The sequence below is a fragment of the Onychomys torridus genome, chromosome 14 (genome assembly GCF_903995425.1).
Source record: "Onychomys torridus chromosome 14, mOncTor1.1, whole genome shotgun sequence".
Lineage (NCBI taxonomy): Eukaryota > Metazoa > Chordata > Mammalia > Rodentia > Cricetidae > Onychomys > Onychomys torridus.
This window is the reverse complement of record NC_050456.1, coordinates 75,121,664-75,148,088: the sequence shown is the minus strand read 5'-3', so window position 1 is coordinate 75,148,088 and position 26,425 is coordinate 75,121,664. Positions and strand designations below refer to the sequence as shown.

At 50.0% G+C, this 26,425-nt stretch overlaps 1 protein-coding gene across 5 annotated transcripts in view; it reads left to right on the top strand.

Moving 5' to 3' along the window:
• Window positions 1–26,425, top strand: part of Bcl11b (BAF chromatin remodeling complex subunit BCL11B) — an 84,262-nt gene that overhangs the window by 54,086 nt on the left and 3,751 nt on the right. Inside the window, exon 1 of one of the 5 annotated variants that reach the window (XM_036206501.1) lies at window positions 15,285–15,460. The exons of the other annotated variants lie outside the window; for them this stretch is intronic. Within the exon in view, the coding sequence (XP_036062394.1) occupies window positions 15,286–15,460 (175 nt within the window). The 5' untranslated portion in view covers window position 15,285. Of the gene's footprint in view, window positions 1–15,284; window positions 15,461–26,425 lie in introns of those variants that run through there. 5 annotated transcript variants of the gene reach the window in all.

The window sequence follows — 26,425 nt, the reverse complement described above, 5'->3', positions numbered from 1 at the left end:
TTCACCTTCGTGTCCCAGCCTCAGTTTCCTTCCCTGTTCCTAGAAGATAATGGTGTTATACCAGTCCATGTGTGTGCAGTGCTCAGGGCAAGGTTGCTACATGGTAGGCTCCAGCCAGGCAAGCTGTGATTGACCTTGCTGTGTGGTAAATGTCCATGTATGTGGGATGAAAGTGTCTTGTTCGTAATAATTTGATGAGTCTGCAGTGACCCCAAAGCTGAGGGATGATGGGAAGGCTGGGACCCACCTTGGGACCCTGGGCTTGTCTAGGTTTGAAAACCCTTTTGTCAGTGACATCCCTGTGCTCCGGTGGGAAGGCCTGCCCTCCCTCTCTCTATCGAGCCGGGGTGAGGCCCTCCCTAAGCTGCTTCTCAGTTTTGCCAGGCTGTGTCCAAACCAGAGCGGGGAGAATCCTTGTCATGGCTGACATCAGGCAGCAGGCTTCTCCATCCTCGTGCGAGCTGCTCGGGGTCATTTGGGAGCCTCTTTGATGCAGACAAAGCTAGGCAAGGCACTAGACGGAGGCTGGATGGACAGTGAGGTCTTGAAATGGTTTCTCTCCAGAGAAGATGTGGACAGTAAGGGTCTTTGCAGAAAGATGGCTAAAAGCTACATTCTTGCCCTGGGCCCCTGGAGCGCAGGAGTTTGGGTAGCTTGTCAACCCTCCCTTCTCCAGTGGTTTCAGGCATTCTTTGGGAACAGCTCAACAGCCTTCCTTTTTTTTTTTTTTTTTTTTTTAAAGTCCTGGTCTCATCTTTTTCTCCTGAAAGAAGCAGGATGTTGAGGATGCATTTGGGCCAGACATGCACACAGCATTTGTGTCTGAGTGGATCCCTCCTGTCCCATGGCAGACATTACTAGGTGATCACCACCTTCCCTGACCTGGATAGCTCAAGTTGATAGTCAGGCAGCCAATAATAATTGATCATACTGGCCAGGAGTTGAGGCTTCACTGGCAGAGCTTTCCTGAATGGAGGGAGGGGCACATTAGATAATAGCTTCCCTGGTGAGAGCTGGTGTGTGCCAAACTCAGACTCCCCTAACCCTCCCCCTACCAACTTGCATACATTGCAGTTTCTTGGTTTTGCCTTTAAAGCTCAGAGAAGGGAAGGCTTTGACCAGAGAATCCAGACTTAGAAGCAAATAGCATGGCAGATCAACCAGGACCACCCCAGGGCTCTCATATTTCACCAGTGCTAAGGATGCCAGGGTCCCTCCAGGTGGCTCTTGGCTGCTTGGAAAGTAGGCACTGGCTTACTGAGGCCGAGTCTCCCCAGCCTGGGGCCAGGCGCCCAGGCATCTTGCTGGGATGGTGGTCTGGCATACTGCTTACTTTTCCCTTGGGGTCCCACGTGTTTCCCGGGTGCTCTGTTGGAATTACATCTAGGGTAGGGCCTCTGCTCATACTGCCCGACCCCAGGCTGCGCCTTGTTCTGTCACATGGCCTCTGTGGTCTCTGCGGGTTTCCACCCCAGGGCCATGGCCTGTTCTCTAGTCACCCAAGAATTCTCTGCTGATGTCAGCAGACACTGCGTGTCAACAAGGAGTCTTCGGGTCCACTAGGAATGTGAGCTGAGAGAGAGGCGGGGACACCCTCCTTCCACTGATGGCTTGGTCATTTCCTTTTTCTCCTTCTCTTCAGGTCCTGCAGAGGTGATGGCTACCTCTATCTTAGAGATGGGTAAACTGAGGCGTAGAAGGTCAAAGCCTGAGGGAGACGAGCACTGTGATACCTTGACAGTAGTTGAGACACATCCTGAAGTAGAGGGCTTAGCTCTCTTGACCTGCACCCTGGCCCCTCCTTCTGTGTCTGTCTGTCCCAGAGAGTGGGTCTGGTGGTCCGTGAGACAACTGATCCCAGGCATCACTAGGCGAGCCCCATTGGCTCAGTGTCCCTTCCCTGCATCTCCTCCTCTCTGGTGAATTCCAGGAGGCCCTCGCTGCCCTCCCCCAGGCCCTTCTACACAGGGCTGCCGTGGCGGCGTGTGTCAGCAGTGTCTGGGGCGTACTCTGGTAAGGGAACCTGAGCTGCTCTGGGAGTAGACATGAGGGTTGCTGTTTCCTTTGCTTCAGTGGAAGGTGGGAAGTGGCTGGTTCTGTGTTCTCACTCAGTTCCCAAGCTTCTTGCCCTCACTTGCTGACCAGAAGAGGTACAGCTGTGGAGTGGGTACCAGTCCTCTTCAGGACAGCAAGCTCATCTCAGGGAGCCTAGAGGCTCCTGGAGCCGACCCAGGACAAGCCGGACAAGCAAGAGGTCCTTCATGCCACTGTCCCCTCTCCCTAGGTGCTGCTCTAGCCAGCCTGGCTGTCCACTGCGCGTGACTGACACCAGAAGTAGGAAAGAGGCACAACCTTTGGGTGGAGCACAGAATTCCTCTGAATGGATAGACCCGTCCAACGTCTTGCCATTGCAGCATGAAACTCCCATGGGCAAAGAGCTTCCCTGGGAGTTGCAAAATTGAGTTAAAAGAAAAATCACACAAATCTCTCTCTCTCTCTCTCTCTCTCTCTCTCTCTCTCTCTCTCTCTCTCTCTCTCTCTCTCCCTCTCCAGGCTCTCATTCTGTAGCCCTGGCTGTCACTATATAGACCAGGCTGGCCTTGAACTCAGAGATCTGTTTGCCTCTGGCTCTGAAGTGCTTTAAAGACATGCACCACCATGGTCCTAAAAATCTCTTACTGTTTTAAGTTCAGAATGGGTTGGGCCGAATTCATGACTAAACTACCCTTGGTCCCATGCTGCTTGAGGGCCTTGGGTTGAATGTGCCTTCCAGAACATGGGGATCCCCAGAGTGAAGACAACTCTGTCGGGGTGTCCCTGGAGGTTTGTTGTTAGGGGTTCAGACCCTCTAGACACCCTGCTTTGAAGAAATAGCCCAGGGTTAAAGCACTGTCGTGACTGGCTTCAGGGTTCCCTTGGCCACCAGTAAGGCCCTTAGGGGCTTTCTAGATCATCTGGGACCCTCTCTGTCCCTGCCCTGAGAGGTGTAGCTGGGAAGCAGCCAGAAGATATTCTGCCTGCAGAAGTCATGTGACCAGACCCATGGGCAGGTGATCTGGGGCCTAGCACACCTGTCCAAGTAGGTCCTTGATGAGAGTAGTGCTATACAGACTGCACCACACTGGTCACACACAGTGGGCTTCATCCAGGCTCTGTACCAGGAAGCTGGTGGCTTTATGTGGCAAGGTTCAGGAGTTTTCCTTATGGCTTTGGTGTTTTGTACATGGAATTCCCATAGTCCTTCCTGGCCATCGTCAGGGACCCCAGGATGAAAGTGTTCCTTTCCTAGTTGGTCTCTGCCCATGAATGGCAGAAAAAGAGAAGTTCCTAGACCCTTGTCACGTTCTGGGCCACCTGGAGATAGCCCTGGCAGTTGAGGAGGTAGCTGGTGGGGGATGCTGGTCGGTCACTGTGTTATACTGGCAGAGTGTCACAGGAGTACTGGCTGAGGGAGCGAGAATTCCGTGTGGAGGGGTGCAGTTCTGAGGTCCCCTTCTTGCCTCCTCCCTCTGGCTAGCCCACCTCACTCACAGCTGTTGGCTTCTGCAGATGCAGTGAGCTCAGATGCAGCTAGCCAGCGGAGGTGGTGGTGGCCTTCCAGCCTCCCTGCCGCCTCCCTTCCTTCCTTCAGACCTCCTGGGAATGGCTACCCACCTTGGACAACTACTATCTGGGTCTAGGACTCTGCCCCCTTGGCTGAAACCCTGAGTCATTGTATGAGAGGCAGCCTCTGACATTCTAAAGCAGGTAGGTCCCTAACTAGGGAAGTCTAAGAATATTCATGCTTTGGGGCTGGACAGTGTCTGGGAACCCCTAGGAAGGAAGGAAGGAAGGCTTTCCATCTGTAGAGGCTAAGGTTGGGAGGCAGTAAGGCTTTCCTAATGCCCCTCCACTTTGCCTGATCCAAAGATGCGCTTAGCATCCCCATCTGTGTGGTGAACGAATAATGAATGGGCTCCAAGTGAGTGAATGAACTGCTGTGGATTCTCCAGTGCCCAGCACAGAGTAGGTGCTCAGGAAATGCCTGTCCAGTGAATGAGCTGGCAAAGTACCCTACTTCCCCACCTTGGCCCTTAGGGTTCCAGCATATACACTCTTTCCCATTAACCTCATTGACCTAAGCTTTAAGAAAGGAGACGTGGATTCTGCAGTCTCTTGTCCTAGATCCACATTACCAGCTGCTAGAAAGGCCTCCATGATTCAGGGATATCTCATCCTAGAAGCTTCTCTAGTCTGGCTGAGCTGGTGCCCTTTCTGCCTTTCATGGTGCCCTCTAAGGTCACAGAGGACAAGAACAGAGCCTGCGGGGAGAGTGGACTGGTTGTTGCTGGAAGCTGTGTCCCATCTCCAGCCTCTGTATTCTCTTCTGGGGTTCATTCTAGGGGTTCATTGAGATACCATATGACTGGACTCAGCCTCGTACTGGCCCTAGCATAGGAGGGGCTTGAGAAGGCTACCATTTATTCTGCCAGACAGGGGTGGGCATTGGCCACTGAGGGTAGACATGGCCCTGCATGGAGATAGTCTCTCAGCAGCTGCCCCTTTTTCCAGAGTGCTTGAGTGGGAGGCGCCGTCTTGATGGGGCTGTAGAGGCTTCTGGTCTTCCTTCTCTGTGACCAGAGCCAGAGCCAAAGCTCTGAGAGACTTACGCTTGTTCTGTCCAGCTCTAGATCTATCTCATTGTCTCCAACTTGAGTTACACTGGGTCAGGGAGGCTCAGTCGCCCGGTACCCATAAGTGCTCTTGGATTTTGGCTCTGGTAGCTAAGAGGTAACCTCTTCCTTCTCCTCAGGCCCCTTGAGCTGTGTATGTCTACAAGAGACTGGCACTTGGCCTCCTGTCTTGTGAGCTCCTGGCTTTCCTCTGGTGTCTTTTATGTTCCCTCCTGAAGGGAACTCTTGTGTTGGGGTCTTCCCTCTGCAGGCCTGGGCTGTCTTCTCTACTCTGAGGTATGCTTTGGGTAGATCACCAAATTACCACTCGTCACCTTCTCTGATGGAAACTCCAGCAGGTGGTCAGCAGAAAGAGAAGATTACCATCCCCCATTCTTGGATGAGTTTACTACAGAGGGAAAAATTATAATAAGGATCCCGCTGAGCTCCATACTTGGTCAAAAGGATCACCAGATGTGATGGTTTATCTCTGTCAGACTGTGTCTTTAATCACCTAGGGGAGATGCATCTCAGGGTGTGCCAAAGAGTGTTTTGTTTGGAGAGGGTTGAGTGAGGAGGAAAGACATATCTAGAATGTGGCAGCACTGTCCTGCTGGCTGGGCTTCTGGAAGGGAGCAGAGAGCCACGTCTATCTCAGCTTCCTGACCATGAATGTGTTCTCACCATGCCTTTCTACTGTGGCAGCGGACTGTCTTCCTTTGACATGGAGCCAAAATGAATTCCTATTGCTTTATTTACTTCAATGTCAGGCACTTTCTCCATATGAGAAAAGGATCTATTGGCAAGGCCAACCAAGGGGCTCTGGTGTGTGCATGGTTGAGGTGCCACCTCTCCCTGTCATCTCTTTGGAGACCTTGGTGTGTGTCCCAACGGACAGTGAGCAGTGTGCTATGCCAAGCCACAGCCTGGATATCAAGAGGTATGCTGAGAGTCAGAGCCCACATTCACAGGGACAGAGACATCTCATGTCCTGCCAAGCAGGTGGAGGAGATACCAGAGCACAGCACTCAAGGGAAGAGAGACTCTCTTGAGACCTGTTATCAGCCAGCGACGCTCATCCTCCAAATGCCTAGGACAAAGGAGAGGTCAAACTGGCCGCTGGCAGCATCTGAAGGCAAACACATTGCTTGAGTGTCTAACAAGAAAGTTCTAACCTAACACACAACAACATGCAATAGGAATGATTATCAAGTATTGTCCAGGAGAAATAAAGGGTAATGACCTAAACAAAATGGATCGACAACCAACAAGAACAACATCCAACAAGAGACACGCACTCAAGTCCAGAGATGTCCAGAACATAGGTAAATGGCGTGTTACAGAGATTATTCCAAAAGCTGTCCTATCCTGAAGTATCTGAATCTAGTACTTAGTATGTTATAGCTAAGACATGAGAAGATTCTAACTGTAACTCAAGGGCAGTGTTTCTCAACCTGTGGCTCTCAATCCCTTTGGGGTTGACCGACCTTTTCACAAAAAACATAGACATTTATACATTACAGTTCATCGCAACAGCAAAATTAGTTATGAAGTAGCAATGAAGTAATTCTATGGGGGACACACCATGTCATGAGGAACTGTACTAAAGGGTTGTAGTGTTAGGAAGGTTGAGAACCACCGCTCTAGGGTAAGAACGGGTTGCTCATTTCTCAGGGAACAAACCTATTTAGTAATGACTCAGTGGTTTCCAGCTGTCTGACCCTAGGTCACTTCTCTGAGCCCTAGAGGTTCCTTATCTCTGATGGGGAAGAAACATCTCAGATGGGCTATGAGATAGACAATGGTGATGGTGATGGTGTGTTCCTCAGCTTGTTGCCAGGATTGAATCAAGATGTGAGTGTAGTGGGTAGCCATCCCAGCATTGGCCTGGAAGTTCCAACCCCCATTGAGGCTTCGGTAATGGTCACGCCCACAAGGCGGGGCGGAGGAAGGAAGCGGGAGACCAAGGATCGAGAGGAGGGCTCTCTTGGTTCTGGGACCCTGGACGCTGGAGGTAGACCGAGCAGAGTTCTCCAGAGAACACTGCCGGAATGCGCCATACCTTTGCCAGACCCAACAACCTATCCCTTCATTTGTAAGTTACCCCACAAAATAAACCTCCCTTTTAACTATGTGGAGTGGCCTTAATAATTTCACCAATATGTGATTGTACCTGGTATGTGTGTGTGTGTGTGTGTGTGTGTGTGTGTGTGTGTGTGTTCGTTCATGCTCTCCTCCTCATTTCCAGCAGTATATGTGTTGTATGTAACAGCTCTTTAGCTACTGGCCAGTATGATCTCCTGGCCTTCTCCAGAGATAGCCCAGATCTTGCTTTAGGGTAGAAATCCCTGGCCTGGCCAGAATCTCTTCTTTCCTTGTAGACATATTGGCACAGACCCCTGGCCACTTGCCTTACCCTTTGGGAACCTGGGGTGTTGTGTATTCCTTTTGGCCTGCCTTGTCACAGTGTTCTGCCTTCTTGACATGCTGAACCCATGGCCCTGTGTAGCCCCGTGTGGTCCAGGAGAGGCCTGAGTACCACGCCTTCTACATACCCAGGGCTTCACCATCAGTTTGTTCACCTGGTATGCTCTGTGCTGACCTGGGAGGCCCCTGCTTGGAGATCACTAAGGTACATACTTCACCTTCTGGAAGCTCCAGGCTCACTGGCAGCTTCTGGTCTGCTCTATGGTAGGCCAGCAACAACTGTACCAGCCCCTTGCTTTAGGCCAGGGACATATAGCCCTGGGGGTGTGGAGGAGTTTGCAGCTTAGGTCTTGGAGCAGATTTGCAGAGGTTTGGGACTGTAGCTGTGACTGTAAACACGTGGACAGTTGGACACCGTCTCCTTGCCTTGGTTGTTCTGGGCCTAAAGCGGAGGTGGTGTCCTTTTCTGCTTGGGGGTGGGGGTTACAGGCTCATGCCCTCAGCAAGCATGAAGAATTAAATAGCTGTCTACATCTACGCTTAGGATCTTGGGTATTGCTCACATCCCTTGGCTTGGGCAATGGGTCCTGGTTTTTGGCATGTAGCAATGGTAGAGGCTATGGGGCTTCTTCCACTGGGTCCCCTCCTCTGGTTGCCAGGGAGTTGCTGTTTGTCTCTTTAGCACTAGCCAGACCTGGCCTTCAGTGCCTGGACCGAGGGCTCTTCTCCCCGCCGCAGACTCCTGCCACATCTGGATTTCTATATACTCTTGGTGGGCTCTTGGGGTTTTGCCACCTACCTATGCTTTGTGTTAATAGCAGTGTTGTTTAAACAACACAGGAGTCCCTGTCCGTGGTAGACTTTGCTGCCTTTGAAGCCGAGGGATGGAGAAGTCAGGGGGAGCTGTTACACAAGAAATAGACAGTCATAGCTTGCAGTTTGGGGAAACAGAACTGGCAGATTGTTTTTTTTTTTTTTTTTTTTTTTTCCTTCTCAGGCATTTTGTATTATTAAGATACTCTGTCTTATAGGGGATGCTGGATAATTAATCCTGTGGAGAGGTAAAAGCAACCAGCATTCGAAGAATATATTTAAATAATGAACAAGTTCTTTAGTGTGGACCAGGAAAATGGCTCTGGGCTGGTGGCATGAGAAAGAGAGAGTCTGTTTGTATGTGTTAAAATGTCCTTTCCCCTTTATAAAATGGTGCTTATGTACACACACACACACACACACACACACACACGCATCTAAGCCAGAACCCTGCTAAGTCTTTTCAGTAGAAAAGAACCAATTATGTCTTGTGGTCGATTTCCAAAAACCACTTTTGATTGTGTGATTCGGTTGCATTGGAGAGTGCTCCAATCAGCCCCTTAGACATGAGAAAGGAGAATAAAACCCCACCAAATATCTGGGCGAGACTCTCAATGTTGAGATTATTGACAGCAATCAGGATTCTGCGGCTGCTGAAACTTCGCCTCTAATTGAACTAGGAAAGGTAAACCCGGATTCAGGGCTCTGCACGCTATAATTGCAATAATTTAATTTAGCTATTTAACCTGTAATTCAGTGGTATTTATTAAGGAGCATGGGAGAAAATGAGGCCATTAGGAGCCAGAGATGAATACATTGAAATGAAAATGAACACTTCTAACTGCCAGTTGACCCTCGGTTTGTAGCAGTTTTTATTAGGCTGGTCACGGTAATTACCAGGATGTGAATCGGGAGGAAAAGTGAATAATTCAGTAATGAACATTTTTATTCATTATCTCACATTTCCAGGAAGTGGAAAGGATTGGGAAAGTACCAGCCATGCTCTTTCTGTTTGTTTTTCAAAACATGATTGTTTGTGGACAAAGCATTGTTCTGTGACTTGGGAGCCTGAGTGAGGTATATAGGCATGTCACTGGGGCTAGCCTGCCTCTGGAGTGCACCCTGGGAGATGGCGATGTGCCTGGCAGGGACAACGAGAGGCCACCTCCTCCTGGCCTGTGACGAGCAATGTTTTTCCATGGTAATTCGTGGCATAGAGGGTAATTCGTGGTCCCTGAGAGGGGAGGCCAGTATCCTTGGGGCCTGAGGGTGTGTGTCCAGATGGAGCTGTCTGTATATGGGAGCTGGAAGCATGTGAAAAGAGCACTCGGTGCCACAGTCTTAGGGATGCCGCTCCATGGACACCACAAAGACTGACCATGGAGGTGCACCGGGATGTGCAAACACCTGTGGCATCCTTGTGATAGGTGGGAAACTGGAAGGGAGTCGATTCCCATAGGAAGAGAGCCGTGAAAGCTGGCACAGTAAGGAACATTACAGAGCAATTAAAAATGGCAACATCACAGGCATTTTCAGGGATGGGGGAAATGCCAAGAGGGACAAGAATAAATTCCAACTGCGACGTGAGGATGTCGCTGTGTAGGTCTGACACCAGAGCCAATGGCAGCTCCTGGGTCTAACAGAGCGTAACATACGCTAGTGTATACATTCTCTCCCGTATCCTTGTCTGTATCTTGTACGCTTCCTTCAAGACGAACTTGACCTTTGAAAAAAAAGCAGAGAACTCAGTGACCTCAACTCCCAAAGTTTCAGTGACTTTGCTGATGGGAGAAGAAAGCTTCTGGCTGGGCACCCTGTGCCAGCAGCCTGTGCCAAGCCTGTGGTTTCATTAGCTCTGCCTTTCTCTTCCCAGAAAACCATTCCGCCCTTAGATGTAATGGGGATGTACTGGAGATGCTAGTGTCAGCGGGCTGTAATTGATCGATTCCCAACACCGCTCCACGCCCGTGTCCTGGGAGGTACCTTCTGTTTGTTGGTGTTATTTTCATACCCCACTGGGGTCTCCAAATGGGGAGGCAGGAGCCCAGGGACCCTCAGAGCCCCATATCCCAGGGCAGAGATGTGTGGGATATGACTGTCTACGGATGGGTTCCTTCATGCTGCTGGTAAATTGGAGGATGGCTTTCGAGTCTCCTCCACTTGAACTGTTCACCAGCCTCTGGCTTTGGTCACTGACATTCAGATAGATGTCATAATAATCCTATTCTGTGTATGCAGCTGGGTAGGGGCCAGAGCGGGTGGGCCTCTCCATGTTATCAGAAGGGGTTCACTAGATATGCAGGTGATCCCCCACCCCCCACCCCTCCAGCAAGGTCTTCATTTCCTTCTTGAATGCCCCTCGACACCTCCTGACACCCAGAGGGACTGGAGTCTTGTCACATAAAGAAAAAATTATTCTCTTTCCAATTTTCAATTTCTCATCTCCACTCATTTTCTTTATTAGGTGAACTATGGATATTAGAGAGAGAGAAAATGACATTTCTGCCATGAATTCAAAGCGTGGGACCCTGCTTTGCATAGTAGCTTCTGCTGATTGGCAGGAGAGGCCACTGGGTCTCTAGCCTCCAGGGTGGTGGGTGGTACTTGCCAGGTCCCTGATGCTGTATGTCCTCTGCTCAGGCACTCTTTTCTTCCCACATACCTGCTCCTGGCTTCTGGTTCTGTGTCACCAGCCTTCCATCTAGAATGTGCTCTAAAGCGAAGTGACTGTGAGCAGAGGTTGGGTTGTGTGCCGAAGGACTCAAGGACCAAGGATGCAGAAGGGCAGGCCCATTGTGGCTCCTGGCTCTGGTGTGGGGCCTCAGTTCCCCCAACTGTGAACAACAACAACAAAAATGATAAGTAAACTGCCATGTATGAGAGGAAATTCTCAAGTATAGGAGAAACATTTGAGTGACATTCCCAGCACATTGTAGGTTCTTTTTCTTTCTACAACTTCCAGCCTGAGCCTCATTAGCACCATGGTCAGTATGGTGGGCTCTCTTCTCTGGGGTTAGGAACCTGAACAACCACCAGCCCCCCCCCCCAAAAAAAAACAACCCACAACACCCAGTAGGTGAGGTACCAAAGTAAGCACAGGGTGTCAGGCTTCTGGGATGCCTCCTACACTCTGAGGACCATCATGGTTTTTGAGCCTTCAGGTGTACACCTTGACCATCTATAGGACTCCATTTCACTTGTAAGACCCTTGAGACCCCTTCATATCCTTTCATCTTACCAGACACCCACATACACTCTGGCTAGGTGGGCATTTCTTCACAGTGCCATCACCTTTCCAGCCACCTTGAGGGCAGGCACTCGCCTGTCATCACAGCTGGGGACCAGCATGGTCAGGAAAGGTTGGGGGGCTGCTGCAGAGCAAGGGATGTTCTGGAAAGACAGTGTCCTGGGCCTGTCACTGCCAACTATTGGGAGCCAGCTTTGAGTGATGGTGTCTGGAGAGGACAAGGAGCTGCCACGTGCAGAATGGGTCAGCCCACCTGGTGCTGACAGGGAGGCTGAGGTGTTTAAGTGTTATCCCCGCCCTGCTCTTTAAGACCCAGGAGAGATATTTGCAGCCAGTAGCGACCATGCCAAGAACGCAGCCATCCTTGCTCACTCATGTTGAGGAACTTGGGAACCTTTCTTCCCCCTCCCTGGTTGCCTGGTTACAAGATCATCTGTCACGTGTTCCCGGATAAGGGGGCTTGGCTGGGGAGATGTGGCAGGAGGTGGGGGGCACTGGGAGATAGTGTCTGCTGTGGGAATCAATGAGTACCTTCGATCATATCACATCCCATTTATATTACACTGGACAGCCCCACTGCCCAGCTGCCCTCTCAAAGCCTCGGACCGCTGGGGCTTTTTTGATGCATGAATGAAGACTGGGAAGTGGGCCAGGACTTGGCTCCTGGGTTTCTTCATCATTTATTAGCTTCTAGTTTTAATTGTTTCTCGACTTCTTTCCAGATATTTATCTAGGAAGAATTGTCAGTTCTTGCTGCATGGTGCAGACGTGCAGGGCGGGTGCCGACTGCAGAATTTTAACAGCTCTTCTGGGTAGTGGGTAGCAGAGCATCTCAGATGAATTGCTTGAGTGCCTACTATGTGCTGTGTGGTGATAGGATTGCAGGGGTGAGTGGGGCAGGCTCCTGCCCATGAGAGACCAGTCTTTTTAGGGTGCAAAGGGATGGCATTTGTGTCATGTTTTGAGGGCTTTTATGCCAGAAGCCTGGGATAGTGTGGTCTCTGGAAGGTTGCTGTTACGTCTTGGGGCTTTGGATTCTCAGACTGTAATCCAAAGTGGCCAAACCTCACCTGGGATTGCTAAAGGCATTCTGAACTGTTCAGCAAGCCTCAGGAGGGGATGATATTGTTGAGGGTGTTGAGCCCAGAGAAGTGTCCTTGGATAGAGTGGGACCAGGTTAGGATGCCAAGGGTGCCTTCTTCCTTTGAGTTCTAGTCAGCTGTGGGAGGCAGAATTATGATGGAGTGTACCACAGAGGAAGCCAGGGGGATGTTGGGGAGCCTTTGGATATGAACTGAGCTGTGGGTCAGAGTGGACTGCTGTGGGTGCCTGGGGTGGGTTTTGCTGTAAGTGTAGATGAGGGAGCGCAGGTTGGCTCACTCAGCACACTTCAGAGAGCATCGCCTGGATTCGCTTCAGGAGACAAAGGTCCTTCCTTCACCTTAGTGGGACAGTAATCTAAGAGCTGAGATCTGGATTGTCCATCTTGGTCGTCAGTGGCTCTGAGCCGAGGCCAGCTGGAGTGGGAAGGGTGGGGCTCTGTCCTGCTCAATGCCTCCCTTCTGTCAATGTGGTTCTGTGGGAAAATAAGCTGCATTCTGGTGCTCTGGCGCTGCTGCCCCCACTTGGGAGCCATGGTAAGATGGGATTGCCATGTGAGCATGATGAGATGCCCCATCCTCATGTCTGGCTATTAGCCTCCTCTTTGGACTGTTGCCATAGAAGGCAGTATGCCCCTTGGTTAAAGGCTGGCTCTTGAATACATCCTCCAGGCCTGGCTGCCTCCTCTCCTTCCTAGGACTAGCACCCAGGAACAATCTCTCTCCCTCTGTCTCTCTGTCTCTCTGTTTCTCTGTCTCTGTCTCTCTCTGTCTCTGTCTCTCTCTGTCTCTGTCTCTCTCTGTCTCTCTCTCTCTCTCTCTCTCTCTCCTCTATCTCGATCTCTCTTTTCTCCAAAGCTCTTTTATAGACAGGGAATTTCACAACCAGGGCCAGACTGAGAGAACTTAGGTGCCTTGCCCAGTTACTTAGCTGTGGTGTTAAGTTCTTTGCCTGAGCGTATAGGTCACATGAACTGTCTCAAAGCACAGAAATAGGATGATGGCGTGTTGACCACACCCTAGGCCTCTTCCTGGTGATAAGGTCACCAGTCTGTACCGCTAGACCAGTACAGGGGAACTAGATGGCCAAGCCTGGATCTAGTCCTGGGCTAAGCATCCACAGAGGGAAGACAGATCCCTTGACAATGCTTCTTTTCTACCATGTTTGGGAGAACCACCATGAGCCCCAGATGCATCATGGGTCAGGCATGTGTTTGGCTCTCACGAAACCCCTATCTTTGGGGACTGTCAGATTTCCAGTTTGCTTTGAGGCCATGTTGATGGGCAGAGATGAGTCAGTGTCTCAAGCTGCATCAAGCTGCATCAGGACCAATGAAACGGCTGCATCTGGGGCATAAAGAAGTATTTCTGGTGATGTAGGGAAAGACTTGCCCACTGGCTTCTTGAACAGCCAGTTCGAATTCATTCTGGCTTGGGAGACAAAGCATTTCTAGAATCTGCACCCAGATTATTTAAGAGAAAATAATCACCAGCAATGAGCATGGGATTCCTCAATGAAGCCGTTCTCCCAGAGACTAGAGCTTCTGCTAGCAGAGGGCTTTGAAGACCTGTGTGTACCCTATTGTCCCTTACACACCTTGGACACTTGTTCCAGTTGTCCAGGGTTTGGCCACAGTCATTCACTTTACATCTGGGGAAGGGAAGTATTTTTGCAGCGTGTAAGTGGATTGGGGGAGGTCGTCCCTCTGCCGCCGGAATCTGAGTTCCCTGGCGCATTGTGCCAAGTGGTGGTTATTATTCCCCCAGAATAATGTCCTTTTTTTTTTTTTTTTTTCCACTTGCTTTTAACATTCTGCCCTTGGCATCTGTTCCAGGCATTGTGGACGAACGGAGACTGTGTTCTGACAATGGGTTAAAGCAAGCTCTTATTGAAAAGCATTCTCTACTTAATTACGTTTCCTTCTTCTGGAAGCTATTTTAATTTTTTTTTTTTTATAATCACATGTTAATTGTGTATTAGCGGGGCCTTTCTGATTAGTTGAAAACATAATGAAACCTTTGTAAACAACACAGAGAGAGAAAGAAAAGGGAATGTGTGAAACAGAGCCGGTAGTGACGAGCCAGCTCTGAGAGGCCCAAATAGCTACATTTCTTGATGCTGTAGAGGGATGGAAATTGTACCTGCGAGTCCTCCATGAGTGGCAGATCCCGTTGCAGGGCCAAGTGGGACTAACAGATCTGTGATGGAGAGGAATTTGCTCACAAGTAGTTGTGAGATGGGACCTTGTAGTCCTGCCTTGTTGGTTTGCATTCATTCATTCATTCATTTGTTCACTCACTCATTCATTATTTACTCACCATTTAATCATTCAATCACTGACTTACTCACTACTTATTCATGTAGTCACTCATTCCTTCACTTAAATCATTTACTTATTCATTTACTCCTTGTAAGTCTTACCATTCAGGGGCTGTGTCTACAGAGCATTGACCAGACGTAGCCCCCTGACACGCCTTCTTTCTTACATCTTCATACAGGTATTAGTCACATCATGGTTGAGGAGACTAGAGCTCACTCATTCAAATGCAGCTAAGGCGAGGAACCTGGAGAGCCAGGTCTGTCCACCCAGTCAGTGTGACTGGAAACACTGGCATCTGTCGGGGTAGCAGGATGCTGTAAGAAGCCAGCAAGGGTGGGCGTGTGCGTGTGTGTGCATGTGCGTGTGCGTGTGCGTGTGCGTGTGCGTGCGTGCGTGTGTGTGTGTGTGTGTGTGTGTGTGTGTGTGTAGATGAGAGTTAGCGTGGGCTCTTGCCAGAAAGTAGTTTGCCGGTATTGTTTTGCTTTCCGCTTTTAATGGGAGCCTTGTTTCTGGACAGAAGGCCTGAGCCCAAGTCCCTGTTGTGGTGAGCCGGCCCCAGAGCCCTGCTCTGTTCCCCATTTAAAGGGCTGGGCTCACGGGGCGTTTTGCAGTTCCCAGGCTGTTATTAGGGAAGCGTGGCTGGGGCACTTCAAATGAAAGTGCTACTGTGTGTGCGAGCCAGGTTCACCGTGCGCGCTCCAAGGAAACGCTGCCAAGACAGTCTTATGAACAGGCGCCAAGCAAAACACGCGCGCTCCGTCCAGAGGAGCCAGCTCACTTCTGCAAATAGAGGAAAAATTGACTTTCTGATTTGGAGTGTTTTTACAACTAAGAAGAATCACTTCAGTGATTGTTCTAAAAATAGCCCAGAAGCGGCACACGCTGGAAGGCCCCTGGATGGTGAGCGTCCCTTAATTGCACTTTTTATGTAATCTCTCTAGATCATTTTTTTTTAAATCACTTATGCTTGCATGGTCATCCCCCACCTCCCCATATGTAACGCAGAAATTCGAAGAGTGGTCTACGCAGCAGAAATTGTATTTTTATCTCTTCGATTTCAGGAAGTGTATTTGGGTTTTCGTCTCATGCAGGCTGCAGGGCTTGCAGCTGAGCTGCCAAATCTAGGACAGCCTTTGCTGCCCTGCCCTTGTGGCCGCTGAGCTCTGGAGGGGTGTGTGCCCTACACATAGGGATGCTTGGTGGCGGGATGTGGGGCAGGGGTGCCGAGGGTAGGACAGGGTCTTTGCCTGCATTTGCTTTTCAAGCTGCTGTCCCCGTTCCAAGGCATGGAGGCTTCAAGGCTGCCACCAGCTCTGAGATTTGTCAACAAGAGAGAGATGATGTGGTTTCCTCCACTCTGTCTTCCACCTGCTGTCCCTTCTCACCTCTCCTTCCCTGCTCTCTCCTCTTCACCCCTGGTCTCACTTTCCTCCTGTATTTTCTTCTGGGAGGGGGGCGGGAGGGGGGCAGTATAGATGCTGAAGAGTCCAGCCTGGGACTGCTCACCCTCTGCTGTACAGTTGGGGCCGGGTCACACTGTGAGTGTGGGAGAGATGGCCTGCTCATCATCATGGCCTCCCAGGCCTTTGCCCAAGAGATGCCAGAAGCTTCCTTCCCTCTATTTCCTGCTAGACATGACAATCAAAATGTCTCCAGACAAAGGCCCCTAGAGGGGTGAAATTGAGAACCAGTGGTCTAGCCTGTTTTCCAAGACTAGAAAATGGCCCAGGAATGTGAAGATCCGTTTTTATGTTGCAGAATATGAACAGGAAGGAACCTAAGGCCTTAGAAATTGAGATTGAAGTCCACTGTCAAAATTTACCCCAAAGCATATTTTAGTGTTACATGATTGGCTCGGATTTAAGGGTGATTTTGATGTGTCTCATGCAGGCATCAGGGGTCTCAGGTGGCAAGCTGGCTGTCACAGGTGTCACCCGAAGAACCTGTGTGGTCAGGTAGGCCAGACACCTGTACTTTCAAGTAATCAAGCTGGTTTTCTCTACATTCTTCCCCATTCTGAGACAGTCTCTTTAACCTAGGCTACCCCAGAACTAACTACGTAGCCCAAGCTGGCCTCTAACTCACAGTAGCTCTCCTACCTCCCAAGTGCCGGGATTACAGTTAGGAGCCACCATACCTAGCTCTGACACTTGTCTTGGTGAGTGGAGTCTCTAGGAATTTCCTGGCAACTCTGGAATGTCCTCTGGGTTTGCTTGGTGGTGACATCTTTCCTTTCTTCCCTTCCCCACTCCTCTTTTCTCTCTCTACTTCCCTTTCCTTGGAGCCCCTCCTTTGCCCCCATTCCTAGGAGTCAGGACCCAGGCTGCTCTCAGGCAAATGCCTGTTCTAATGACCCATGCTGTAATGATTTCCAAGAATGGTGTTCTGTGGCTTTAAATTAACTCATCACTGGGACATTCTGTAGGGCCAGGTGTCAGGTGTCATGGCCTCCCTCAGCAGACTCCTCTTCAAGAAATCTAGAGTTAGGTGGTCAATGGGTTTTGTGCCCAGCTCCTTTGGAACACCATGTGACCACACAAGAGTGATTTCCTGGGCCCAGCCAAAACTCTGGCTTCCACTGACAGCTCTCCGCCAGCTGGCCAGCCAGCCAGCCTTGAGGCTCTGCAGATATGTGAATTCACAGGACCCCACCTCCCCTGGGGTCTGAGCTTCACAGTTTCCGGTTCTCTGGTACAGTATCCAGGCCCAGGGACCTTCTGGCCTCAGACCTTACAGTCCTGGGCTGCGGTTCCCCAGCTGGACCCCTTCTTACCGCCACCATCTTTGTTACTGGGCTAGCCCTCCTGGCTGCCTGTGCATACTGTCCTTGGGTGGTGGATGGGATGCTGGAAGGACCAGTTGGTACAGCTGGTATGGGTTACAGGCTGTGGCTGGACCTAGATGCTAGGCCACCCAGCCACTTTGCTAGGGCTGTCAGTATTTGGAGGATGACATGTTACAAGTATAGGAGTAACTACTGTCTGACATTAATGTCTTTCCTTGTCGGTGTCTGTGTGTCCATGTCTGTGTGTGTGTGTCCCTGTGTGTGTGTGTGTCCGTGTCCGTGTGTATAAGTGTGTTGTCACCCCTTGTTCCTCAGTTTTTTGTGTGTGTGAATATGTGCTTAACTTCTGTCTTCCATGGTGGCGATGTTGGCCTGAGTCCGAGTCCTCTGATTTTCTAATCGTTCATCTGGGCATCCGGAAACTCCAGTGCTGTAGAGCTGTGCCTGGTGAGGATGACCACAGCCCGGCTGCCGGCAGAGGGCTGGAGGAAGCTTGGCACGGTGGTAGAGGGAAAGCTGTGCAGAAGAGCCGCAGGTTTTTCATATGGAAATGTGAAATAATGGGGTGATTAAATAGAGCTGTATATTAAAGTACATCTGACATCAGAATTACCATAATGTGCTGTAGCCTTAGGCTGAGTACTTTATTTGCCATCTGCGTCGGCCCAAAATCCCCCGGGGAAGCGCTAAAATATTCTGAATAAACTCAGCTCCGGTTCTTATTGAGAGTAAAATACCATTTGTGGCACGTCGTATTGATTCGTCTTAATTGTGGTGCAAAAAAGAGCAGTCACCGGCTGATGACTTTTGTGCTTGGTGACAAGCTGGCTGGAGTTACTCTTACACTGTAGTTGGTTAACCTGGGTAGATTGGCGGCCAGGACCAGGTGGGCACCTGGGCTGCAGCAAAGAGCCCTAACACCACTCCTGTCCCTGCCTCGGGCTGTGGGCACAGCTGGGGTTCTCTGCTAACCCCTTCTAGGGGGATGGGAATATGTAAGAAGAGGGGCAGAGGGAATTCATACATGTCCTGTGTGAGGCCTCCCCCCTCCCTTTGCCCCTCCCCCCTTGCACCCAGCCTGTCATCTCCTTAGCCATACAGTAACACTGACACCACCTCTGAGCAAGAGGAGCCATTTGCCTCAAGCTTCTGTCTGGGGTTAGAGAGGCGCGCTGCATCCCGAAGGAAGCAGAATGGAGAAAGGGAGGTACCTACACAGGCAACCTACTGGTCCCTACTTAGTGGCTGTGGAATATAATGTGTACCTTAACCCTTGGGGAGGAGCGGGGGGTGGGAGCTGGGGTGGTGATGCTTGCAAAATGCAGTAAAGATAAAAGAGTCATCGGGGGTAAGCACTCTGTGGTCCACATGGCGCTCCCCCCATTCATAAGGTCCAGTTTTTACCCTATAATTGCCTATCATTATACACAATTTAAATATTCAAACATTCTCCACAAACCCTGGGCTAGCGTGTTTTTATTACAAATTCAGAACAAGGGAATAACCTTTAACTTCAGAGACAAATGAGACAAATTTACAAGTGCGGATCTGCTGTTTTCTCGCGCTTTATCAATCCCCGCGGACCGGAACACTTTCGCTATAACACCACTCAGAACAATATACATATATTACGACTTGTTTGTAGTGTGTCGGTAATGAGTCCCCTCTGCATTAGCTAACCTATATAACTCGGAGTTGAGGCTCTCCATAACGTCAATTATCTCCTCAGAGCTAAACGTACAGTCCATTAAAACGAGATTTACTGCCCTGGCCATACTTCTTGGGGTAGAAAGTGGAAATTTTTGTGGATTTAAGGAAGGGAAGGGAGGACAGAGTTTCCTGGGAAGGAAGCCATGACACATGAGGTCCTATGTCACCTCGGAGGGAAGGAAGTCCACTGGGGTGCTGCTCAGCTGCCTTAAGATAGTACGAGGTGCACACGTGGCTGCTCCCACATACCTCCAGTGGCTCCCTGCCTCACGATTTGTTGCCTAAATTCTGTGCCTTTTGGCCATTAGGTGCTAAGTATGGTTTGCGAGTTTCTGGCACATTCTCTACGCGACTCCTGCTCCAGAGCTCTTGAGAAACCCACACCGAGAGGGGGTGGCATGGAGTGACACAAGGGCTCAGATGAATTTGTCCATCAGCACCTCAGATCTCACAGGAGGGGGCTGAGGATCGCACAGTTGGTGAAGCTCTTGCTTGCAAGCCCGGGGACCTGCCTTTGATCCCTAGAATCTATGTGGGAAAAAAAGCCAAGCATAGTGGTGTGAGCCTGTGATCTCAGGGCTGGGGAGGCCAAAACAGGCGGTTCCCTAGAGCTCTCTAGCCAGCCAGTCCAGCCTGTTTAGTAAACTCTAGACCAGTGAGAAACCTCATCTCAAAACAAAACAGAGCAAATCCAAGAGGGATGGCTCCTGAGACATAGCATCATAGGTGGCTTCCGCACACGCACTTAGACCTAGACCACCTCTCCCTGCATACTTGCACCAGCTTACACAAGCACACACACAAACAAAAACCCACTGGAGAAGTGTTGGCATGGTTCAGAGAAGCCCACAATGTGCAGATATCAAGGGATCTGCACCCTGAGTCTTCTGCATCCTGCCCTCCCCACTCTACATGTCTGTCACAGACACTGGTGTTTTCACCCTTCTCGGATATACCTCTTGGTCAGCGATTTCTCTTTGTTTTGGAGCTGGGTGGCTGTTTCCCCGACCCTGACGTTGCACACCTGGTCTGACCACAAAATTGAACGGTTGAAATAAAGACTGTTTGGGGACATGACGGGTGCATGGTGCCTGCAGCTGAAGTCCTGTTCCACTTAGCCTAGACTACCCTGGTCCCGAAGGTGTGGATTCCTGGTTCTCAGCTCTCAAATGAGACATTTGCTGGGATAATCGACCTGCCGGAGAGACTGATAGAGAGCCACCTCCTACGTTAGAGGCCTTCACAGATTGGTTTGAAGTTCCATTTTATTGTCATCCCCACATTGGGGAAGGTGGAGGGGCATCCAGTTGGAAACCGTCCAAGGGCTTCGCCTGCATTCTTGGCTGTAGTGAGATTTTTGCCTGACAAAACAGCTCTTGACTTGTAAAGCTTTGAGAATAGGCTTGAAAACACTTGTGTTTTTACTATGACCTTTTCCCTGAGATTTTTAGAAGTTGGAATTTACTCTATCTCTGGCTAAGGTTTTTTTTTTCCTTCCACTCATTTTCAGTCTCTCCTCAGATGGGCTCCAAACCTCGTCTAGAGATCTGTCTCCACTGTTTCCTCTCTTTGCATAGAGAGTATCACCTCCATGCTTTGTGTCCTTACTTTCCTGCTCTGGCCTCTCCTTCCTCTCATTTCTAAAGTCAACATTAGGGTGTCCTCAGAGCGTCTTCCCCAGGGCTCCCAAGTTACTGGACTCACTCTTCATTAGGGACTAGTGGCTCGAACCCTTGCTGGAAATCCCATAGTCACGAACATCTTGCTGGACTGTAGCTCCGTGTGGGCAGTCTTCACCCCATGTCTGGATGCTCAGAGATCTTGGCTTACAGTGCTTTACACTTCTGTGGAGTGTAGAGAGCAAGAGGGATGGCCCAACTCAAGGAGAAAGGGTGTCTGGGAGTTGCTGGCAACATTTGCATAACGGTACAGTTTCTGGGTTTCCAGACATAGTGTGACCTTGGAGATGGAACTCCTGGAGACAGAATAATCCTAACATTCAGCATTTAGTGTGGTTTGGTTTGGGAGGCTGAGTGGGTGGGTGGGGCCAGCCCTCCATCCCAGGCTCTGGAATGCAAAACTTCTGGATTCTGTGGGGGTGTCTGTAGCTTCTCCCACTTCCCTCCCATTCTCCAGCAGGCAGAGCTGTGTCTTCCATCATGGCTGCCTGCCCTACACCTAGGCGTGCTCACGAAGTTTATCTTGCAGGCCCATCTCTCCCTCATCTCAGCACCTCTGGTTCTCTGAGGTCTGGCTTGAATATCACCCCTAACCCCACCCCCGATCTTCCTGCCCCTTCCCTCCCGTATCTCTGAAGTCCTGCCTCTGAAGGCTCAGCCTGACAATATTCTGTGTCTAAGGCTTAACGGACCACTGTGCCGTACCCTAACCTGTGGCCTCCTGGAGGGGAGGGAAGCAAGACTCACTCACATTTCCAGTAAGACTTGGCTGTTGAGAGGACTGTGTGGCAGTTGGTTTGCCACTGTGGTGATGGTGGTAAGTACAGAACTTTTCCTTCCAGGGTGAGTGAACACCTGGTAGATGAAGCCACATGGTCATCTTTGCTGCACTGGTCCCATGCAGGGGAAGAGAATAAGATTTTCTTACCGTCCCACCTCTTTCTTCTTGGCTCTTTTCTGCACTTGAACCCCTTCCACTGGGCTTCCCTGCCTGTCCTGCTGTCTGGTATTCATTGCATCGAGTGGTCCAGGCCCCTTTTGGGGCCGGTGACAGACGAATTAGCACGTTTGTTGTTTCCAGGGGGCCAGTCAGCTGTGAATAAGGACACAAAGTGAACCCAGGGCAGGCAGATCTGAGTGTGAATTCTGGCTTTTCCAGTTAACAGGCTGTGAGACTGTGGAGCCTACTCACCCGAGACAAGACTTGCTTTCTTTTTCCCAAGGAGTTTGGGTCCAAACTCTACTTCACGTGACTCACAGGGCTGAGGTCAAAGAATGAGGATCCAGCTTAGTGACCAGCATAAAGTAGACCTGACAACGTGGGGAACACAGATGGGGGAACAGAAGACAGGCATTCCGTGAAACCTGGTGGTAACACTCTCTTTGGCACAGACCACGGGAAAACACACAGAATATGGTGACGGGTGCAGGGTGTGCGTTTTCTATGTCTCTTGAGTCACCTGCTGTGTTCCCAGGAAGTACAGGATAAGGGACCCCCATCTTGGGCAGTTTACTACAAAAAACAGCCCCAGCAAGGCGTCTCCTTTTCTAATGAGAACCCCAAGCTTTCTTGATGTCTGTCAGCTCGACTGCAGTGTCCAGTCTGAAGGCCACAGGAGCTCTGTTTACAAAGGCTAAGAATGTGTCCCAGGCTGCCGTGAACTGCAGGACCACAGTGCACAGACGTTAAAGCGCTCGCATATGTGTTAGAGGTCAGAGGACAACCTCAGATATTATCTCCTTCTCAAACTTTTCAGAACAAGCCTAGAAATTGCAAAGTAGGGTAGGCTAACTGGTGAATGGGCTTCTGGGAGTCTCCTGACTCTGCTTCCCCACGTTGGGATTCTTAATGGATATTTTGTTAAATGTGAGTTCTGGGGATTGAACTCAGATCTTTCCAGGCAAGCTCTTGCCTCCCCAGTTCCATCACACACACTTTTCACAAGGTCCCTGGACTGTGAGCTGTGTGTATCTAGCTGCAGGAGGAGTACCAAGCACATCCAGAGTATCCAGTCGCTGAATGGAAAGTCTGTTGATTGTCCTCTTACAAGTTTATTCTGACCTGTCTGTTCCAGTTCCCACTGCCTGAGCTCTTGTGTGCTGGGACTGACAGACAGCAAAGAGGTCCCAGCTCGCTGTATTTGCTCACGGCTGTCTGAAGTGCAGACCAAAGAGAATCCCAAGGTTTGCAGGGAGAGCAAAATGCATAGATGGACCTGACTGTTAGATTGAGGCCATCATAAAGTATTAGCGAGCATCCATAGTCCCCCACAGCCACCACGGTGCCACACCCTTCTGTGGCTCACTTGTGGATCTATTCCATTCTCATGAGCTTATCTGCACAAGTTCATTTACCACTATGATAACCTAAAGCCACACATCCTGACTTTTCTGTTCGCATGTAAGCTGGGATGGAAGGTAAAAATATCAAGACACGGGTGCCTATTCTTACCCTAGGTTCCTGAGCTCTGGGCACATTTCTCTTGAGTGGCTTTTATCTTGACAGTGTACCAAGTAGGTACTGCCACTTGCTCGCTGTGGGACATCAGGCAGATCCCCTATCTCTTCCAGCCCTCAGTTTCCTTGCCTGTGAAACAGCACTGAAGGCAGGTTGTGCTTTCTGAGCCCTGGGAATGTTGCGTGAGGCCTCGGGTGTACTTAACTCATCCCTAGCTCACGGTATGGATTCCCTACTGTCTGTTGCGACCTCTGTCATTCCACCACTGGACTTTCCGCCTCCCAGGGCTGAGGTCTGATTGAGTGAATTGGGAACTGGCAGGATGCTTGTGGATTTTCAGATGACCATAAACACTCCAGGAGCCCAGTTGACATTTTTCTCTCTGACGTCATGAAAGAGGAAATGGTTTTTCATTTATTTTGGTGCTGGGAGGTTTGAGGATTGGATCCAGGGCTTCATGCATGCTAGACAAGTGCTCTAGCATTGGAATACACCTCCAGCCCAGGAGGCAAGGTTTAAATGCACATGGGACCTATATATCACCTGAGTAATAGTTCTACTTATTGTTATTGGGGAGCTGTGCAGACAGAATTCTTAGCAGTTGTTGGTTGGCAGGGGTTGGGGGATGGTGCGGGGGTGGGAGATGGGGGGTGTTAAGTGATGAGGCAAAACCAGCCTTCTGCTTTGGTGCTGGATGAGGACCATCCCTGAGAGGCATCCAGGGATAAAACTTCCTGTCCCAAGTTCAACCATTTCTGTGTCATGTGGCCCCTTCAATAGGTCCACCAAGTAGCACATGCTGTAGGCTCTCTGGCTCTGTAAAATGGCTCCCTTCTTCCAGCTTAGGGTGAAGGTCTAATGGAGGCTGTCCAAGGGCAATCAGTGCCCTTCCCTAGAGAGCACTGTTCTTGTGAAATGTAGGCCAGGACTGGTGCTTCTGAAGTAACCTGGACCCAGCAGTTGGGATCTTCAGCAAGCAGCCACACCAGGGGATCCTGTCCAGTGAGCAATGCAGCCACCTCCTCCTGCAGGACATCCGCCAGAACACCTGTGTGAGGTGGCTGTGAGTTTAAGGAGGAAGTGGCAGTGAGGGAAAGTTTGGGATGAGCCGAGGCCAGCCCTGAGTCAGAAGCAAGCTGCTAAGGCTCTCCTCCCACGTTGAAAAGCCAGCCATCTGTGAGTGTGCTGCGTCTGTAAAATACTCAGTTCTTGAATAGAAAGATGTTCCAAGTGGCTTGTCAAAGACTCTCGGACATTGTTCAGTTCTTAAAAGTGAGCAACCCCGTGCTCAGGGCCATTTCCAGGCAAGGGAGAGCCATGAGGTCATCATATGGAAATGAACATTTTGTTTTAAAAAAGAGGGGGGTGGCTGGAAAGAGAGTTGTCTAGTTGTCTAGGGGGGCCTTCAAGCGCCTGGATATTTTTTTATTTTCTCCTTCAGGTACTGGGGAGGCTGCTGCTTATAGTGGTGAATCTTGGAGTTCTGTGGAGGGACATTTAGGGCTCCAATAATGATAGCTGTCACCCTGGGGTGACAAATGGCCCTAAAAATCTGTCTGACTTGAGGAGTAAGCAGCCCTCTTTCTCCTCACAGTTAACTATGGAGGTGACATCCACTCGCACACACCTTCAAGAAGTATCTGAGTTTTCGGGCATGTATTGCCTTTTTTAAAAATTAATGTAATCAGTTATTTTGACTACCTAATCAGTTTTGGACTTCTATATTTATCGGATAGCCGCATTTCTTGATTGCTAGCTGTGGAACAATCTAGAAAACGTGTGGCCACCAGATAAAGAGGCAGGAAGTGCTTCAGAGCTACTTGAGGAAATGGAGATGCTGAGAAGAGATGGGGCCCAGCTTAAGGACACCCCAGGCCTCAGCAGCCTTGTGCATAAATCCATTGCTCTGAGTAGCTGGGGCCCAGGGAAGGGTACAGAAGCAACTGTTAATTTGATATGGGACCTCCTTGGACATGGTACTTCATTTGTGTTAGTAACTCCAAAGTGAAAGGGACTTGTATTTACCTTCTTATGAAATACACACACACACACACACACACACTCACACACACTGACACACTCACACGATATGAGGAGCAGTCTAAATCTGTCTTCTGGCTAGCTCCATGTGAACCATCTGAGGCAAGGCTTCCTGTCCCTCAAGCACATTAGCTAATAAGCTGAGATGGAGGGTGGGGTGGAGTTGGGACTTCGGGAGGCACTAACGTTCCTCTGTTAGGTTCCAATCGCCAGCATTATGGCTGGCCAGGCCTTGTGAAACCAGGCTAAGACAGAAGTCCTGTATAGAGTACAGACCCATCCAGACGTGCTGGGACACCTGGAGAGAGCAATAGCCTCTGCTCTTCGGGTTTTTTTTTTTTTTTTTTTCCTTCTGTTTGTTGTTCGTTTTGCTGGAGGGGCTGGTGCTGAAGATTGTATCTAGGACCTCATGAATGCTAGGTGAGCACTCTACCATTGAGCTGTATCCTCAGTGTTCCTGCAGCATTTTAAAACTATGGAGGGAAGCCTGGAAATATGGCTTTCTGTACCGGTATGCCATGCAGGTGTGAGGACCCAAGTCCAATCTCTAGAATACACATAAAAACCAAGGGGTGGAGTCATTCACTTACAGTCTCAGTGCTGGGAGGTGGGCAGAGGAGGATCTTTGGGGCATACTGGCCAGCGGCTCAAGCCTAATCTGTGAGCCCCAGGTCCCAGTGAGACACCCTGTCTCAAAAAAGATAACAGGGTGCCTGATAAGGAATGATACCTGAAGTTGTCCTCTAGCTCCCACATTGCGTGCAAACAGGAATACAGATGTGCAGTGCAATGAGGCTGAACTTCAGGATTTTTTTTTTTTTTTAAATTTCTCTGCTTTACTACCTACCACACCAAAACCACAGACACACTATCAGGGGATAGTGGGAAAATCCCTGGCTTGCAAAAGCATGTCTCAGATCCCAGTGCTGCTTGCCCTGGGCCTGCTGGTGCCATGGTCCAAGGGAATCTCAACCCTGCCCAGAGAGGTGCACACTGGAAACTGAGGCCAAGGGAGACTTCAGAACATACATACACAGCGAGGGACACAGCCTCCTAGGAAGTGGAATTAGCTGGTGGAGAGTGAAGAAGCTGTCTACCCAGGATTATGGATGTTCCAGGATAGGCTGGGGGTAAGCAAAGATGAGAACTTGTCAGGTCCATTTCCATGGCCCTGTCTGCTGTGAGGTATGGTA